This window comes from Amia ocellicauda, chromosome 14 (genome assembly GCF_036373705.1).
Source record: "Amia ocellicauda isolate fAmiCal2 chromosome 14, fAmiCal2.hap1, whole genome shotgun sequence".
In the NCBI taxonomy this organism is placed as follows: Eukaryota; Metazoa; Chordata; class Actinopteri; order Amiiformes; family Amiidae; genus Amia; species Amia ocellicauda.
This window is the reverse complement of record NC_089863.1, coordinates 21,320,850-21,338,141: the sequence shown is the minus strand read 5'-3', so window position 1 is coordinate 21,338,141 and position 17,292 is coordinate 21,320,850. Positions and strand designations below refer to the sequence as shown.

The 17,292-nt window shown below is 51.4% G+C and overlaps 2 protein-coding genes across 3 annotated transcripts; both read right to left on the bottom strand.

Moving 5' to 3' along the window:
* Positions 1 to 1,383: 1,383 nt before the first annotated feature.
* Positions 1,384 to 8,785, bottom strand: gba1 (glucosylceramidase beta 1). Of its 2 annotated transcripts, XR_010821821.1 has the most exons (11): positions 8,446 to 8,785; positions 8,102 to 8,296; positions 5,107 to 5,253; positions 4,728 to 4,861; positions 4,454 to 4,626; positions 4,132 to 4,369; positions 3,447 to 3,671; positions 2,976 to 3,139; positions 2,768 to 2,884; positions 2,445 to 2,661; positions 1,384 to 2,356 (listed from the first exon to the last, which is right to left on the bottom strand). XR_010821821.1 is itself a non-coding variant. In XM_066721017.1 (10 exons), the coding sequence occupies exons 1-10, from the start codon at positions 8,495 to 8,497 to the stop codon at positions 2,556 to 2,558; spliced, it is 1,551 nt and encodes a 516-aa protein (XP_066577114.1). In that variant the 5' UTR covers positions 8,498 to 8,785; the 3' UTR covers positions 1,384 to 2,555. The 2 variants fall into 2 exon arrangements, 1 of the variants encoding a protein (XP_066577114.1); XM_066721017.1 differs by having other exon boundaries at positions 1,384 to 2,661.
* Positions 8,786 to 9,162: 377 nt separating this feature from the next.
* dap3 (death associated protein 3) lies at positions 9,163 to 15,987 on the bottom strand. The gene is made up of 13 exons (XM_066721018.1): positions 15,716 to 15,987; positions 15,381 to 15,428; positions 13,980 to 14,099; positions 13,690 to 13,791; positions 13,515 to 13,623; positions 13,058 to 13,150; positions 12,844 to 12,974; positions 12,675 to 12,755; positions 11,165 to 11,323; positions 10,950 to 11,009; positions 10,199 to 10,288; positions 9,897 to 10,014; positions 9,163 to 9,513 (listed from the first exon to the last, which is right to left on the bottom strand). The coding sequence occupies exons 2-13, from the start codon at positions 15,423 to 15,425 to the stop codon at positions 9,428 to 9,430; spliced, it is 1,194 nt and encodes a 397-aa protein (XP_066577115.1). The 5' UTR covers positions 15,426 to 15,428; positions 15,716 to 15,987; the 3' UTR covers positions 9,163 to 9,427.
* Positions 15,988 to 17,292: the final 1,305 nt, after the last annotated feature.

Genomic DNA, 17,292 nt, shown 5'->3' with positions numbered 1-17,292 from the left:
GACATGGGAGACAGATAGGGTGGTTATTGACATGGGAGACGGACAGACAGATGGTGGTTATTGACATGGGAGACGGACAGACAGACGGTGGTTATTGACATGGGAGATAGATAGGGTGGTTATTGACATGGGAGACGGACAGACAGATGGTGGTTATTGACATGGGAGACAGACAGACAGACGGTGGTTATTGACATGGGAGACGGAACAGACAGACGGTGGTTATTGACATGGGAGACGGACAGACAGACAGGGTGGTTACTGACATGGGAGACAGACAGACAGGGTGGTTATTGACATGGGAGATAGATAGGGTGGTTATTGACATGGGAGACGGACAGACAGATGGTGGTTATTGACATGGGAGACGGACAGACAGACGGTGGTTATTGACATGGGAGACGGAACAGACAGACGGTGGTTATTGACATGGGAGACGGACAGACAGACAGGGTGGTTACTGACATGGGAGACAGACAGACAGATGGTGGTTATTGACATGGGAGACGGACAGACAGATGGTGGTTATTGACATGGGAGACGGACAGACAGACAGGGTGGTTACTGACATGGGAGACAGACAGACAGGGTGGTTATTGACATGGGAGATAGATAGGGTGGTTATTGACATGGGAGACGGACAGACAGATGGTGGTTATTGACATGGGAGACAGACAGACAGACGGTGGTTATTGACATGGGAGATGGAACAGACAGACGGTGGTTATTGACATGGGAGACGGACAGACAGACAGGGTGGTTACTGACATGGGAGACAGACAGACAGGGTGGTTATTGACATGGGCGATAGATAGGGTGGTTATTGACATGGGAGACGGACAGACAGATGGTGGTTATTGACATGGGAGACGGACAGACAGACGGTGGTTATTGACATGGGAGACGGAACAGACAGACGGTGGTTATTGACATGGGAGACGGACAGACAGACAGGGTGGTTACTGACATGGGAGACAGACAGACGGTGGTTATTGACATGGGAGACGGACAGACAGACAGGGTGGTTACTGACATGGGAGACAGACGGTGGTTATTGACTTGGGAGACATGGTGGTTATTGACATGGGAGACGGACAGACAGACAGGGTGGTTACTGACATGGGAGACAGACGGTGGTTATTGACTTGGGAGACATGGTGGTTATTGACATGGGAGACGGACAGACAGACGGTGGTTATTGACATGGAAGACGGACAGACAGACGGTGGTTATTGACATGGGAGACGGACAGACAGACAGGGTGGTTATTGGCACTTGGGTACTTTATTAATCCCACAGGGGAAATCTGATTGCACCAGCCCAACAACATTCAACCAACGGACTGTGTGTGCAGACGGCCAGCAGCTGCACTCGTCTCAAATCTTCCATCATTAATAGCTTTAATGGAGAATCAAAAAATACAATCAAAATGTATAATATTGAACTGGTATTCAGGAAGTGCGCCGAGGGGAAGAGCGTCCATCTGTCTGTCTGTCCACCTTACTGAGAATCCGGTGGAGAATGTGTATCTGTTAGTTTGCGTGTGTCTGTCTGTGCGTCTCCTCAGTGTCCATGTGTCTGTCTGTCTCTGTGTGTCTGTTTCTGTCTCTGTGCGTCTGTCTGTCTGTCTCAGTCTCTGTGTGTCTGCCTGTGCATCTGTCTGTCTGTCTCAGTCTCTGTGTGTCTGCCTGTGCGTCTGTCTGTCCGTCTCAGTCTCTGTGCGTCTGTTTCTGTCTCTGTGCATCTGTCTGTCTGTCTCAGTCTCTGTGTGTCTGCCTGTGCGTCTGTCTGTCCGTCTCAGTCTCTGTGCGTCTGTCTGTTTCAGTCTCTCTGTGTCTGTCTGTCTCCGTCTCTGTGTCTGCCTGTGCGTCTGTCTGTCTGTTTCAGTCTCTGTGCATCTGTCTGTCTGTCTGTTTCAGTCTCTGTGTATCTGCCTGTGCGTCTGTCTGTCTGTCTGAGTCTCTGTGCGTCTGCCTGTGCGTCTGTCTGTCCGTCTCAGTCTCTGTGCGTCTGCCTGTGCGTCTGTCTGTCCGTCTCAGTCTCTGTGCGTCTGTCTGTTTCAGTCTCTCTGTGTCTGTCTGTCTCCATCTCTGTGTCTGCCTGTGTGTCTGTCTGTCTGTTTCAGTCTCTGTGCATCTGTCTGTCTGTTTCAGTCTCTGTGCGTCTGCCTGTGCGTCTGTCTGTTTCAGTCTCTGTGTATCTGCCTGTGCATCTGTCTGTCTGTCTCAGTCTCTGTGCGTCTGCCTGTGCGTCTGTCTGTCTGTCTGTTTCAGTCTCTGTGTATCTGCCTGTGCGTCTGTCTGTCTGTCTCAGTCTCTGTGCGTCTGCCTGTGCGTCTGTCTGTCTGTCTCAGTCTCTGTGCGTCTGCCTGTGCGTCTGTCTGTTTCAGTCTGTCTGTTTCAGTCTCTCTGTGTCTGTCTGTCTGTCTCCATCTCTGTGTCTGCCTGTGCGTCTGTCTGTCTGTTTCAGTCTCTGTGTGTCTGCCTGTGCGTCTGTCTGTCTGTCTGTTTCAGTCTCTGTGTGTCTGTCTGTGCGTCTGTCTGTCTCAGTCTTGCTCAATCTCTCCTCCAGAGCAGGGTCTGTATGGAGTGGGGGGGCGCCACACTGGGGATGTATCCGACTGCAGGGTCCCACACCTCAAACTGCAGCTCCTCCTCCCCCCTGAGAAAGAGAGAGTGAGAGAGACACACTCTGTGACTCACTGACACACACACTCACACAGTCTCGTACTGTAACTCTGGCCCCGCCCCCTCGGGTCCCCACCCACCTGTTGAGGATGATCAGCGCCGCGGCTCCGTCGGGCCTCAGGAACATGCTCACCTGGAGGGCGGAGTCAGCACTGGGAGACACACCCACTCGCTGAGAGCCCGGTACCAGAAACTTACTGAGAGAGGGAGAGAGAGGGAGAGATGTAAAAGACGGGGAGGGGGCTCTCTACACCAGTGCTTGAAGAGTGCCAGTCTGTGTGCCAGTACCTGAAGTGTGCCATGCTATAGAAGGTCGGCTGTTTGTAGAAGACGTCTCTGCTGGCGTCCACGATGATGGTGCTGTCCACAAAGTTCTTAACCCAGTTGGGACCGCCGCCCCGGTCCAGCGCCAGGTTCCAGTCCGTCCAGCCCGTCACATAGTGGTTCAGGTCCTGGAGGGAGGAGTCACATGGACACCGGTACAACCTCTCTGTGTCACCTGTGCTGTGTCCCCTGTCTCGATTTATGTGTCCCCTGTCCTCTGTCACATTTTCTCTGTGTCCCCTGTCCTGTTACCTTGTTTCTCTGTGTCCCCTGTCAATCTCCCAAGTCAATATTGTTACCTGTAGGCAGCATGGCTGAGTTCACCTGCTGTTGCACCTGTATCGTATCACCTGTGCACTGCTTTAACTGTCCACTGTATCCCCTGACCACGGTGTGCCCTGTGCCTCCCACACACACCCCCGGTGTGCTGCTCACCTGCAGGATGTCCCAGCTGTAGCTCTCCGCCCTCTCCCAGCTGCCCAGCCGCACGCCGCGGTCCCAGGGCTCGAACCCGGCGCAGGCCTCGCTGCCAAACAGGTAATACTCGGGGAACAGGTGCTGCGTGGTGTCCAGGGAGATGCCGGGGGGCACCAGCCGGTCCAGGTACCAGTGTACCGCAATACCGTGGACATAGCGGGCAGCATGCAGGTCACTGAGCACCTGGGCAGAGAGAGAGGGATACTGGTACCATGGCAGTGTGTCAGTCAGTCAGTCAGTCAGGGTGTCAGTCAATGTGTCAGTGTCTGTCAGTCAGTCAGTCAGTCGATGTGTCATTCAATGCGTCAATCAGTCGATGTGTCAGACAGTCGGTGTGTTAGTCAGTCGGTCGATGTGTCAGTCAGTAGTTGTGTGTGTCAGTCAGTCAGTGTCAGCCAGTCGATATGTCAGTCAGTCAGTTGGTGTGTCAGTCAGTCGATGTGTGTGTCAGTCAGTCAGTGTGTCAGACAGTCGGTGTGTTAGTCAGTCGGTCGGTGTGTTAGTCAGTCAGTCAGTTGGTATGTCAGTCAGTCAGTGTGTCAGTTGATGCGTCAGTCAGTCAGTCAGTCCGTGTGTCAGTCAGTCAGTCAGTCAGTCCCGTGTGTCAGTCAGTCAGTCAGGCAGTCAGTCGGCCATCCCTCACCACTTTGGCCCAGTAGGGCAGCAGCAGCCTGTTGTCGTCCAGGATGAGCAGGTTGGTGCCGGCGTGGCGTGAGGCGGCGAGGGCGGGGCCGAGGTCCCGGGCGATGAAGTCCCGCTGCCGCGGCGCGGTGAAGCCCAGGCTCTGGAAGCTGTAGTTGGTCATCAGCCCGGCAGTCGGCTCGTTCTCCGCCGTCACCGCCCAGAACGACAGGTTATACGCACTGTACGCGTCCAGGAACCTGAGAGAGAGAGACATCTGTAAAAACTGTCCTCCTGTGCCAGTGTGTGCCAGATTGTGTGCTGCGCCGTGTGCCGCGCCGTACCTGACGTAGTACTGTGCCCAGGTCTGGTGGTAGCGGTTGCCCGGCTCTCCCTTCAGGGTGCCCTTGCCGCTGAGGGCGTCGTTGGTCTTCATCCAGGCGGGGGCGGACCAGGGGCTGGCCATAAGGGACAGCGGGCGAGAGGACAGGGCCTGGGCACGCTGCAGCAGGGGGATCTGAGAGAGAGAGAGGGACATGCTGAGAGAGAGGGAGAGACAGAGAGAGAGAGAGGGAGAGAGAGAGAAAGAGAGGGAGGGTGAGATAGAGGCGTTCTGACCTTCATGCGTGTGTCCTCCACCGCCAGGCTGAAGTTGTGTAGCAGGAAGTCCTCAGGTGTGTCGGCGTAGGTGTACTGACGCACCGAGAAGTCACAGCTGGCCATGGGCACCCGCACAACAGTGTACTCCACACCTGAGACACACACACACATACACACACTCACACAGTACTCCACACCTGATACCTGTGTCCTCAGTGTCCAGTCTCTCAGTGTGTCAGTGTTCAGTCTCTCATTGTGTCAGTGTCCAGTCTCTCGGTGTGTCAGTGTGTCAGTGTCCAGTCTCTCGGTGTGTCAGTGTCTCCAGTGTGTCAGTGTCCAGTCTCTCGGTGTGTCAGTGTCCAGTCTTCGCAGTCTCTCAGTGTCCAGCGGTCCTCACCCTCAGGGGAGAAGTATGCCTTCAGCAGCTGGTGCTGGGTGCTGGGCGACAGGGACAGGATGTTCATGGCGGCCGCATCCGTCATCGCCCCCCCGAATCCCCGTACACGCTGGAACCGCTTGGACAGGTCCACAGTGAGACGCAGTGCTGGACATGGGGACATGTGTGGAGAGAAAAGAGGTAAATTCAGGACAATTCAGTCAGTCAGTCAGTGTGTCAATCTCTTAGTGCGTCAGAGTGTCAGTCTCCAGTCTCTCAGTGTCTCAGTAACAGTGTGTCAATGTGTTAGTGTCCAGTCTCTCAGTGTCTCAGTATCAGTGTGTCAGTGTCCAGTCTCTCAGTGTCTCAGTATCAGTGTGCCAATGTCCAGTCTCTCAGTGTCTCAGTAACAGTGTGTCAGTGTGTTAGTGTCCAGTCTCTCAGTGTCTCAGTATCAGTGTGTCAGTGTCCAGTCTCTCAGTGTCTCAGTATCAGTGTGCCAATGTCCAGTCTCTCAGTGTCTCAGTAACAGTGTGTCAGTGTGTTAGTGTCCAGTCTCTCAGTGTCTCAGTATCAGTGTGCCAATGTCCAGTCTCTCAGTGTCTCAGTAACAGTGTGTCAGTGTGTTAGTGTCCAGTCTCTCAGTGTCTCAGTAACAGTGTGTCAGTGTCCAGTTTCTCAGTCTCTTAGTATCAGTGTGTCAGTGTCCAGTCTCTCAGTGTCTCAGTATCAGTGTGTCAGTGTCCAGTCTCTCAGTGTCTCAGTATCAGTGTGCCAATGTCCAGTCTCTCAGTGTCTCAGTAACAGTGTGTCAGTGTGTTAGTGTCCAGTCTCTCAGTGTCTCAGTAACAGTGTGTCAGTGTCCAGTTTCTCAGTCTCTTAGTATCAGTGTGTCAGTGTCCAGTCTCTCAGTGTCTCAGTAACAGTGTGTCAGTGTGTTAGTGTCCAGTCTCTCAGTGTCTCAGTAACAGTGTGTCAGTGTCCAGTTTCTCAGTCTCTTAGTATCAGTGTGTCAGTGTCCAGTCTCTCAGTGTCTCAGTAACAGTGTGTCAGTGTGTTAGTGTCCAGTCTCTCAGTGTCTCAGTATCAGTGTGTCAGTGTCCAGTCTCTCAGTGTCTCAGTATCAGTGTGTCAGTGTGTTAGTGTCCAGTCTCTCAGTGTCTCAGTATCAGTGTGCCAATGTCCAGTCTCTCAGTGTCTCAGTAACAGTGTGTCAGTGTGTTAGTGTCCAGTCTCTCAGTGTCTCAGTATCAGTGTGTCAGTGTCCAGTCTCTCAGTGTCTCAGTATCAGTGTGCCAATGTCCAGTCTCTCAGTGTCTCAGTAACAGTGTGTCAGTGTCCAGTCTCTCAGTGTCTCAGTAACAGTGTGTCAGTGTGTTAGTGTCCAGTCTCTCAGTGTGTCAGTAACAGTGTGTCAGTGTCCAGTTTCTCAGTCTCTTAGTATCAGTGTGTCAGTGTCCAGTCTCTCAGTGTCTCAGTATCAGTGTGTCAGTGTCCAGTCTCTCAGTGTCTAAGTATCAGTGTGCCAATGTCCAGTCTCTCAGTGTCTCAGTAACAGTGTGTCAGTGTGTTAGTGTCCAGTCTCTCAGTGTCTCAGTAACAGTGTGTCAGTGTCCAGTTTCTCAGTCTCTTAGTATCAGTGTGTCAGTGTCCAGTCTCTCAGTGTCTCAGTATCAGTGTGTCAGTGTCCAGTCTCTCAGTGTCTCAGTATCAGTGTGCCAATGTCCAGTCTCTCAGTGTCTCAGTAACAGTGTGTCAGTGTGTTAGTGTCCAGTCTCTCAGTGTCTCAGTAACAGTGTGTCAGTGTCCAGTTTCTCAGTCTCTTAGTATCAGTGTGTCAGTGTCCAGTCTCTCAGTGTCTCAGTAACAGTGTGTCAGTGTGTTAGTGTCCAGTCTCTCAGTGTCTCAGTAACAGTGTGTCAGTGTCCAGTTTCTCAGTCTCTTAGTATCAGTGTGTCAGTGTCCAGTCTCTCAGTGTCTCAGTAACAGTGTGTCAGTGTGTTAGTGTCCAGTCTCTCAGTGTCTCAGTATCAGTGTGTCAGTGTCCAGTCTCTCAGTGTCTCAGTATCAGTGTGTCAGTGTGTTAGTGTCCAGTCTCTCAGTGTCTCAGTATCAGTGTGTCAGTGACCAAGTATGTCAGTGTGTTAGTGTCCAGTCTCTCAGTGTCTCAGTATCAGTGTGTCAGTGTCCAGTCTCTCAGTGTCTCAGTATCAGTGTGTCAGTGTCCAGTCTCTCAGTGTCTCAGTAACAGTGTGTCAGTGTGTTAGTGTCCAGTCTCTCAGTGTCTCAGTAACAGTGTGTCAGTGTCCAGTTTCTCAGTCTCTTAGTATCAGTGTGTCAGTGTCCAGTCTCTCAGTGTCTCAGTAACAGTGTGTCAGTGTGTTAGTGTCCAGTCTCTCAGTGTCTCAGTATCAGTGAATCAATGTCCAGTCTCTCAGTGTCTCAGTAACAGTGTGTCAGTGTGTTAGTGTCCAGTCTCTCAGTGTCTCAGTAACAGTGTGTCAGTGTCCAGTTTCTCAGTCTCTTAGTATCAGTGTGTCAGTGTCCAGTCTCTCAGTGTCTCAGTAACAGTGTGTCAGTGTGTTAGTGTCCAGTCTCTCAGTGTCTCAGTATCAGTGTGCCAATGTCCAGTCTCTCAGTGTCTCAGTAACAGTGTGTCAGTGTCCAGTCTCTCAGTGTCTCAGTAACAGTGTGTCAGTGTCCAGTTTCTCAGTCTCTTAGTATCAGTGTGTCAGTGTCCAGTCTCTCAGTGTCTCAGTAACAGTGTGTCAGTGTGTTAGTGTCCAGTCTCTCAGTGTCTCAGTAACAGTGTGTCAGTGTCCAGTTTCTCAGTCTCTTAGTATCAGTGTGTCAGTGTCCAGTCTCTCAGTGTCTCAGTAACAGTGTGTCAGTGTGTTAGTGTCCAGTCTCTCAGTGTCTCAGTATCAGTGTGTCAGTGACCAAGTATGTCAGTGTGTTAGTGTCCAGTCTCTCAGTGTCTCAGTGTCCAAGTGTGTTAGTGTGTCAGTGTCGCTACCTGTCCCGGAGCTGGTGTTCTTCACCGCACCCTGGCTGGGCAGCAGGCGGGACCCTGCCCGGCTGGAGAGGAAGGCGAGGTACTGGCCGGGGGCGGGCAGGACCAGGCGTCCCGGGGCGTCGCAGTAGGTGGCATTACACTCACATACCACCGAGCTGCCCCCAAAACTGCGGGGCACACACGGCGCACCGCCCCCTGTTGGACACACACAGACACACAAAAACAGGAAGAGAAAATGATTTCCCAAACCACGTACAGCGCCAGATCCACGCATATATTTCAGTTATTTTCATTTACTCGTCCAATATGCTGTATATTTGAAAGACGCGGGGTAACCGACTGACCTGCGGCCACGGCGAGAGCTGCGGCCAGGGGCAGAGCCAGGAGTGACAGCATCCTGCGGGCAGAGACCGCCTGTCAATACAGAGACGGGCGAGGAGTTGGGGAGAGAAAGGGAGGGAGAAAAGGAGGGAGAGAAAGTGCCAGATTTCGATTCTCGTCGTCACTCAATGCATTCGAAATAGGAATCTGGTACAGACGTTCTGCAGCGGCCGCTGTAGTGCGCAGTCGCTCCGCTGGTCGTTACTGATGCCCGGGTGTCGATGATCGGCCGGTCCGGCGCTGCTGTCTCTCCGGCTCTCCAGCGCCAAGTCCGTGCGCTGCGGCGACAGTCATGTGACCCCACTTCGCCCGGTCAGCTGACTTGTGTTGACAGTGCCGTCTGGGTGTCGTGACGAGGATCTACCGCCAGGTGTCGCCAGAGCGCCGTGGAAAACGACTCCGCTCCATTTATTTGAATTGAAAATACTACATTTCTCAAGAACTCAAGAAACGGTCACATTGCGACTGCCCTCATATTCATATCCACTCTCTCTCTGCATCGTTTTAATTATAATTATTACACCCATACTAATACAATGCCTTGCTATTTATCATCTATAATAATGTGGTTTAGTCCAGTTTAGAGACCAATGCTGCAGACTCACTGACTGGACTGGACTGTCCTGCTGCAGGGTCTGACTGGACTGGACTGGACACCTCTTACCAAACACACAAACTCGAATGGTTTAAATATTGTATTACGAAAGATATTTAATTACAAAGCAAAGACACAAGACACACAACACAGTTGTCTCCACAGCGTTGAACTCGTGCTTCAGCCACTGCAGGAGCAGACAGAGAGGCCGTCCCGGTGTCATTGTCAGTCTTGGCTGTCAAAGTGTGTGTGTCTGTGTGTGCGGACCAGTGTCAGAGTGTGTGTGCGTGTGTGTGTGTGTGTGTATGCGTGTCAGAGTGTGTATGTGTGTGTGTCAGAGTGTCAGTGTGTCACAGGAAGCCACACAGTTTCTCCATCAAAGATGGGTTCTTGCCACACAGGAAGTCCAGCTCCCGTTTTCCCTCCTCAGCGCGGCCTGCAGGGGGCGACACAGTCAGGATAAATGCACAGAGCACAAGGTCAGTCAGTCAGTGCGTCAGGGAGCGTGGCAGTGTCTCCGTGTGTCAGTCAGTGCGTCAGGGAGCATGGCAGTGTCTCCGTGTGTCAGTCAGTGCGTCAGGGAGCGTGGCAGTGTCTCCGTGTGTCAGTCAGTGCGTCAGGGAGCATGGCAGTGTCTCCGTGTGTCAGTCAGTGCGTCAGGGAGCGTGGCAGTGTCTCCGTGTGTCAGTCAGTGCGTCAGGGAGCATGGCAGCGTCTCCGTGTGTCAGTCAGTGCATTAGTGAGCGTGACAGTCAGTGTGTCAGTGAGCGTGGCAGTCAGTGAGCGTGGCAGCGTCTCCGCGTCTCAGTCAGTGCGTACCGTGTGGGTGCTGTATCCAGCGGCGGTTGCTGTAGTACTGGTAGCAGCTCTCAAATTCTTTTTCACTATACACTGACACCGGCACCGGGATAAATGGGTCCAGAGCATCAAAACCCTCCTGAGACAGACAGAGAGAGTGACAGAGAGGGAAAAAAAGAGAGAGAGGGCGATGGAGAGAGAGAGAGATAGAGAGAGAGTGGGAGAGAGTGGGAGGCAGTTGGGTGGGTTAATAGGTTAAGTTTCAGTTTTAATTGTTCAAATAATATACAATGATAATAATGGGTTTGTCGGTGACCTCTGACCTTGCCCAGCAGCTCCTGCGGCAGGTACGCCGAGCTGGGGGTGTAGAGCGAGCCGGTCTGGGTTACGGTGGTGATGATGGCCCCCCCATGCTGATGGAGAGAGAAGAGAGGGGGGGAGTTAGAGACAATACACACAGTGTGAGGAGCTGAAAAGTGCAGTATATATAGTATTAATACAGGGCGTGTCAGCACAGTGACTGTGCAGTGTGTCTGCTCAGTTTAAGTACAGTGTGCCAGTGCAATGTTGTCAGTGCAGTTTGAGTATAGCATGTCAACGAAGTGTTGTCATCGCAGTATGAGTACAGTATGGCAGCGCAGTGTTGTGAGCGCAGTTTGAGTACAGTGTTGTCAGCGCAGTGTGTGAGCGCAGTGATGTCAGCGTAGTTCGAGTATAGTATGTCAGTACAATGTTGTGAGCGCAGTGTGAGTACAGTGTGCCAGCACAGTGTTGTCAGCGCAGTGAGTACAGTGTTGTCAGCGCAGTGAGTACAGTGTTGTCAGCGCAGTGTGAGCGCAGTATTGTGAGTGCAGTTTTTTCAGTGCAGTGTCAGCACAGTCCGAGTACAGTGTGTGAGCACAGTGTCCACGCAGTGTTGTCAGCGCAGAGTGTGAGCAAAGTGTGCCAGCGCAGTGGTGCGAGCGCAGTGTTGTGAGCGCAGTGTGAGTACAGTTGTGTCAGCACAGTATCAGTACAGTGTTGCCAGCGCAGTGTGTGCAGTGTGTCCACGCAGTGCTGTTGCTCTGCTCTCACCCAATCATTTTTCACCATCTTCCTCAGGTTGTGCACCAGTGTCAGCTCCTCAGCAGCCACCTGGGGGGAGAGGGGAAACAGTGTCAGAGGACAGGAACCAATGAGCCAGAGAGAGAGAGAAAGAGAAACAGAGAGGAGGAGTTAGAGAGAGAGAGGAGTTACACAAAGAGAGAGAGAGAAATGGAGGGATGGGGGAAGGCGTGTGTGTTCAGTACCGGGCTCTTGTTTGTCCTGCGCAGGGTGGTTCGTCCCCACAGTGCGTTGACTCCATCCACAGCCACGGCCATCCTAAACGCGCCCGCCTTGCTCTGGACACGCAGCTCCTTCAGCACCGCGCCCACCACGTCACTGCTGGACTTCACCCGCAACACGCCCTGAACACGGCACAACAACACACTCATCACACTGAACACACAGCATGGTACAACTCTCTCAACACACTGAACACACGGTGACACTCAACACACAGCGCACCACTAGAGCCCCGTTTCCACTGGCGGACGCTCCAGCCCCGGACGCTTAAACGGGTGTTTCCACTGACTGAGCGTCCGGACGCGTCCGTGTTTTGTGGAGGTTAACTTGCTGGTGCTGGACGTGTCCGTAAGCGTCCGTCCCACTGAGGACACGATTCACTATCAGCAGCAGAGGTGTGTGTTTGACTTGAGACACAGGGAGGAGATCAGATACATTGTATCAGAAGATATAATCTCAAGTGCCGTGTGCGATCACGAAGAAATTACAAGTTTATTAGCAGCATGGAGTGAAATCCACGTACAGAAACAATTAAATGTTTTACTGCTTACAGTTAATATCCAAGTGCATTAAACACTTGGATTTCACAGGACCGGTGCAGCACCTGACTAGTTAAAATAAACTGAAGGATAATAATCGCATAGTAGCAGCCGATGTTATTAATATTGTATGAATAACTGGCCGGTGTTCAGGCTGGGTTGTGTGAATGTGTGCAGGACAATCCGCAGAGACAGTCAGTGTGAAGGAACACGATTCAGTTAACGTGCCCATTTACAAGATAAATTAATGAATAAATTAATACAGCAGAGTTTCCCTCTAAAACATTAAGGACTGGTTTAATAAATGCGTCCATAAACGCCATTCAATTAAAGCTGCTATATTGTATCTGGATGATTAATCGTGAAACGTGTGTATTTGGTTTCAACTGTAACTTGCCCTGGTTAAGGACGTCTGATAAAGTACATTATAAATAATACGGCAAATAGTATTGTTTGCAGTTACAAATCTGTAGTAAGAGTAATAAATGAAGGGAGTCACGCTGTGCCGTTTAAAATACATATATACTAGCACAAATGATGACGATAATAATAACAATACATATTTGCCATTTAGTATTATTGTTGCACATGGAAATGTATTCTTATGTGAACATGCTTGTCTGAATATAATGTTGTCTCTACACGTTCAGCTCTTCCTAATATCTCTGAACAGAAACGTGTATTTATTACAATCATGTAAAGCACAACTAATAAAACAGACACAAAAATACTCTCCTCGTCAGGCTGTATCGCTCATAGTGTTGTTCTCTGTCTCTGTTTTTAACACAAACACAAACCAAACCCACAGTCGCTGCTCCTCCATCAGAGGGACGGATTCACAGAGGCCTGGTTTTGCAGTAAAAGATCTGGGACTCGTCTGAGGACGGCATGGCAGAGAGATACACACTGAGAGATACACACAGACTCGTCTCACCTGCTCCACCAGCTCCCCCAGTGGTCGTTGTGCATCAGTGCTCTCCCTCTTACTCCACACGTAGCGCTCCGTTGTCTTAATCTGCAGGGCACACAAAGAACACCGCACTGAACACACTGAACACAGCACCCTGAACACAGTGAGCACAGAGACAGACGGACACACAGACCTGTGACAGGAAGGGCTCGTTGGTGACCCGGAAGTTGCGCAGCCACTGAGCGGCCTGGATCGGCTGGTCAAGGCGAGAGGGGTTGAACGAGGAAGACAGCAGCTCCCGGCAGTTCTTCACCCACTGGTGAGCTGAGAGGCAGGGGGGCAGAGAGGGACAGTGTCAGTGTGGACACTGTCAGTGTGGACAGTAGTGCAGTGTAGACAGGACTCACCGTCGGGGATGTGTACGATCAGCCAGCCCTGGGAGGAGCAATAGTGCAGCGCGTGACAGAGGGACAGTGTCTTCCCACTGCCCTTCGGCCCGTCTAACCTCACGTCAAGGAGACAATCTGAGATATGCGAGACACACTGAGACACGCTGAGACATGCAGAGACAGGCCGAGACAACCTGTGACACGCCAAGACACGACGAGATGATCGGGGATGCGCTGAGACAATCTCAGACATGCTGAGACACGGACATGTAGAGACACACCAAGACACGCAGAGACAACCTGTCACACCCCGAGACAATCAGAGACATGCCAAGACAATCTGAGAATCTGAGACAAGCTAAGACAACCTGAGACATGCTGAGACGCACAAAGACAACCTAAGACACGCTAAGACAATCTGAAACACTTTGAGTCATGCTCTATAATGCACTGCGGCGCAGTTTGTCCAGGATACACAGCAAGTAGCGTAGGCTGGGCTGGGTGTAGTCTGCCCGCTTCAGGCAGCCGATCAGATCCAGCGCCGGCTCTCGCACCATCAAACACGCCTCGTTAAATGTCTTAATCTGAGAGAGAGACAATGAGACACTCACTCACACACTCACACTCACACTCACTCGGCCTGTCTGTACCTGTTGCTGGTAGCGGGGGGGCAGTCCGTGTGGGAAGAGGGAGCGCAGCTCGGCGGGCTGGAGGGTGTAGAAGCGACCCAGGTGCTGCTCTGAATGACAGGCCTGAAAACAGACACGGAGAGGAAGAGGAAGAGGAAGAGGAAGAGGAAGAGGAAGAGGAAGAGGAAGAGTTCAGATTCAGGCCGCTGTATTCAAGGGAATTCATCTAATCCAACTGGCCACAGGTATTTATAGTCAAGCCACCTCCCCCCACACCCCAGATGCTGCGCTGTGATAGGACAGTCACTCACCGGGTCCCCCTCCGAGGTCCTGAAGACGTCGCGCACGCTCTCGATTGGTGCGGCCGCTTGATTGGCAGCTCTGAGCGGATGGCCACACCCACTGCCATGGAAGGGGCGTGTCTGCCGCAGCTGTGTTATTGATGAGAGAATTGTTCTCTTTCAATAGATTTTTATTATGATTATGATTATTATTCTATTGGGACAATCACTCACTCTGCCCACAGCTCCTGCGCTACAAGGATTCAGCCTGATACCAGTTACATTGCTTTTTATGGATATGATCAATAATTAATCATTTATAATGGATTAAAAAACAAAAAACAATGGTGGCAGGTTTGGAATACCCCTTCTAGCCCATATCTATGCTGCTCTGCTCTTCTGGCCCAAAAACTCACAAAAACACCAGAATCCTTCCACTCCAACAGTGAAATTGTGAAAATGGGCAGTGGGCACATTTTCGGCACAAGTGTTTTGTGTCAGTGGCAGAGAAAGCCAGGGCGAAACTTTTCAATCAACGCAAGCATCTCTCCTGCGACTACTTCAGCCTCTTAGTTCAACAAAAGCAGGTGCCCTTGTCTTTTTTGTTTTGTCTTATTTGTGACCATTTCATCTTACTTTGTCAAATTGTCAAACTTAAATTGTGATCATAGAATATTCTATTTAAACCGGAGGTACAGTCCTTCGCCCGTAAACTGTGGCTGCGACAAGTCTTGTTCGTTTACCGAGTGGCCGGTGTTTCTCTTGCCCTTGGTCACTAGACAGAAAACGCTTTTGGCAGCTGGTCTGTGCAGCCACTCGTTCGTTTCTGGCCTCGTTGTAGCCACAGTCACAGCAGCGTAGAGAGAGACGGACTGGGTATAACTGAGCAGGGTAATTATACACAGTATTTATGCCATACCCATATGTCAATTATTTAATTTGGAGTTGTATCAGAAGTGTAGTGCAGGGGTTTCAATTGCATTACTTGCGACACATTCATTTAGTATAATTGTGTCCCATTTTCCAACCACTGTGGCAGATAGATTATTGCCAGTGGTCGAGTGCCTAAATCAGGGACATCTGGTCACTGTAACCCTGCACTAAACTACACATGATCACTGATAGTAACCTTTATTCTACGACACAAAGCAATGTATGTTCAATAACACTGTGTAATGTACTGTCACATGAAAAGTAAAATATATATATATATATATGTTTAAATTCTAGTTATTATTATTGATTTGGCTGACTAAAGCACCATAATATTTAATATCTGTGCAACACAACAGAAAGTGCAGTTATAGAAAGTAACACTGGGATACAGATGGACACACACACACACACACTGCTGGGACTATACAATCCAGACTCAGAGCAGGTCTGTGTTGGGGGTCAGTATTAGGGTGAAGGGTCAAGGGTCAGACTGACCGTGCATCGGAAGGGCAGAAGGCAGTTCAGTCTGTGAAGAGCCATCACCTGCAACACAAAGCACACAACTGCAGTACCGAACTACACAACGCTGCTCAACACAATACAATGGGAAAATACGTACACCATGATATTTACATGATCGGTACGATATACATGTCACACACACACACATATATATATATATATATATATATATATATATATATATATATATGATAGATATGTAATACCAAATTAATTTCTACAGAGATTCCAAATACGTCAAGGAGAAGGAAATGAGCCGGTGTCAAAATGGCTTAATATCTCTCTTCTATGATCGTGTTGTCGTTTACCGTGTATTTGCGCTGTCACTGCCTCAATCTCTCAATCTGTCTCCAGTCCCTCTTTTCCTTCTCTCCCCGCCGCAAGATCCTCAACACAACCCCAGTAGGACAAACCCTCCTCCCCGTCCCTCACAGCAGCACTGTCCTCATGGGCGCCGCCATCTTTGTTTAGGCAAGCGTGAGGCACGCCGGGAGCCGGGAAGGATGAGGGCAGATCGGGCTCAGTGCGCCTGCGCCGTGCGGGAGTGGACTGACAACACCACACAGACAGACACACACACCCACCCCCGCGTCGTGTGGCGTAAACACCGGTGACATCCCCACGCCATCGGGGGAGGGGGGACACGGGAAGTGTGATTTAAACACGTTTATAGACGAGCCCCCGAAACCCACCCAGGACCCCGACTCCCCCTCTCCCTCTCTCCCTCTCTCTCTACCTCCCTCCTTCGCTCTGACACCACAGAACATTCCCGAAAGGCACCCTGGGAACGAGCGAGTCCATCTTGGCTGGAAAAATAAATAAATAAATTTGGGGAGAGAGAGAGAGAGAGGGAGAGAGAGAGAGGGAGAGAGAGGGAAAAAAGAAACACCAGAGAGACCCACGGCGCCTGTGTGCCCCCCCCACTGCCTCCGCTTTCCACGGAGAAACCCCCTGCTCTTTATTGACAGTATCGATCCAGCGGGGCTGTAATGGCGGCCCAGTCTGTGCGGGAGTGACTCCGGCCCGGCCCCGGCCCCCCTCCTCCCCCCGGCGGCTCGGCTCGGCTCGGCTCGGCGATGGCGGCCCGGATCGGGACTCCGGGAGCGGGGCAGAGCGACGGCGGAGACCGATAAGCGCTTCGCTGGAAGATCCATTTCGGGTTGGCTGAACTGAACGCGGCCGCCATTTTGTTGTCACTTTGGGGTTTTTTTTTTCTCCCCTTTTTTTCCCGGACTATTATTTGACACACACCCCCCCACACACACACCCGGCCCACACACACCCCCCCGGGCCGGGATTGTGAGATTTTTGTGCCGTGGCGAGGTTGTGTTATTGGGGCTGAGAGAGAGAGAGAGAGCGCCGAGACACGGAGCGGGCTGGCCGTGTCGTGTGTGTGTGTGTGTGTGTCCGTGTACGTGTACGTGTAATTCCTGTTTATTTTGCTCGGGCATCCACGCATATGTGTTGATAAACACGAGTGGGCTGCAGACTCTCCCGCACCGTGTCAGACGGCCACCCGGGGACACGGCACGGCTGAAGGTTGGACGGGGGAGACCACCTTATCATACTACAGACCACACATCCTAATCAAGAGTAATAATGAATGCAAAACAACAACAATCCTAGCAAACCCCCTCATTATCACCATCCCGAGTGGGGACCGGCCGTGGCTGCTGCGGAGGACAGGTTTCGGGTTGTTGTTGCCTCGGCACTCGGCGAAGGACTGTTATTATTGCCGTAACACATCTGCAGTTTGTGATCTGCTTTGATTCAGTATATATCTATATATTTTGGGGGGGGACTGTGCTGGCGTGGACTGGGACACGCGTGGATCAGCCCCCAGGACCGGGGAGACCTTCGCGATCAATCTGCTCCGAGGACCAAG

Bases quoted from the DNA above. Each gene is read 5' to 3' on its own strand.
- gba1 (XM_066721017.1), bottom strand. From the start codon at position 8,497: ATGCTGTCACTCCTGGCTCTGCCCCTGGCCGCAGCTCTCGCCGTGGCC. The intron at 4,370-4,453 runs GTACGGCGCGGC...TCTCTCTCTCAG, and splicing joins TGGGCACAGTACTACGTCAG to GTTCCTGGACGCGTACAGTG. The intron at 3,140-3,446 runs GTGAGCAGCACA...TCCTCCCTCCAG, and splicing joins ACAGCTGGGACATCCTGCAG to GACCTGAACCACTATGTGAC.
- dap3 (XM_066721018.1), bottom strand. From the start codon at position 15,425: ATGGCTCTTCACAGACTGAACTGCCTTCTGCCCTTCCGATGCACG. The intron at 12,975-13,057 runs GTGAGTCCTGTC...CCTGCCTCTCAG, and splicing joins GATCGTACACATCCCCGACG to CTCACCAGTGGGTGAAGAAC. The intron at 12,756-12,843 runs GTCTGTGTGTCC...TGTGCCCTGCAG, and splicing joins ACGAGCCCTTCCTGTCACAG to ATTAAGACAACGGAGCGCTA.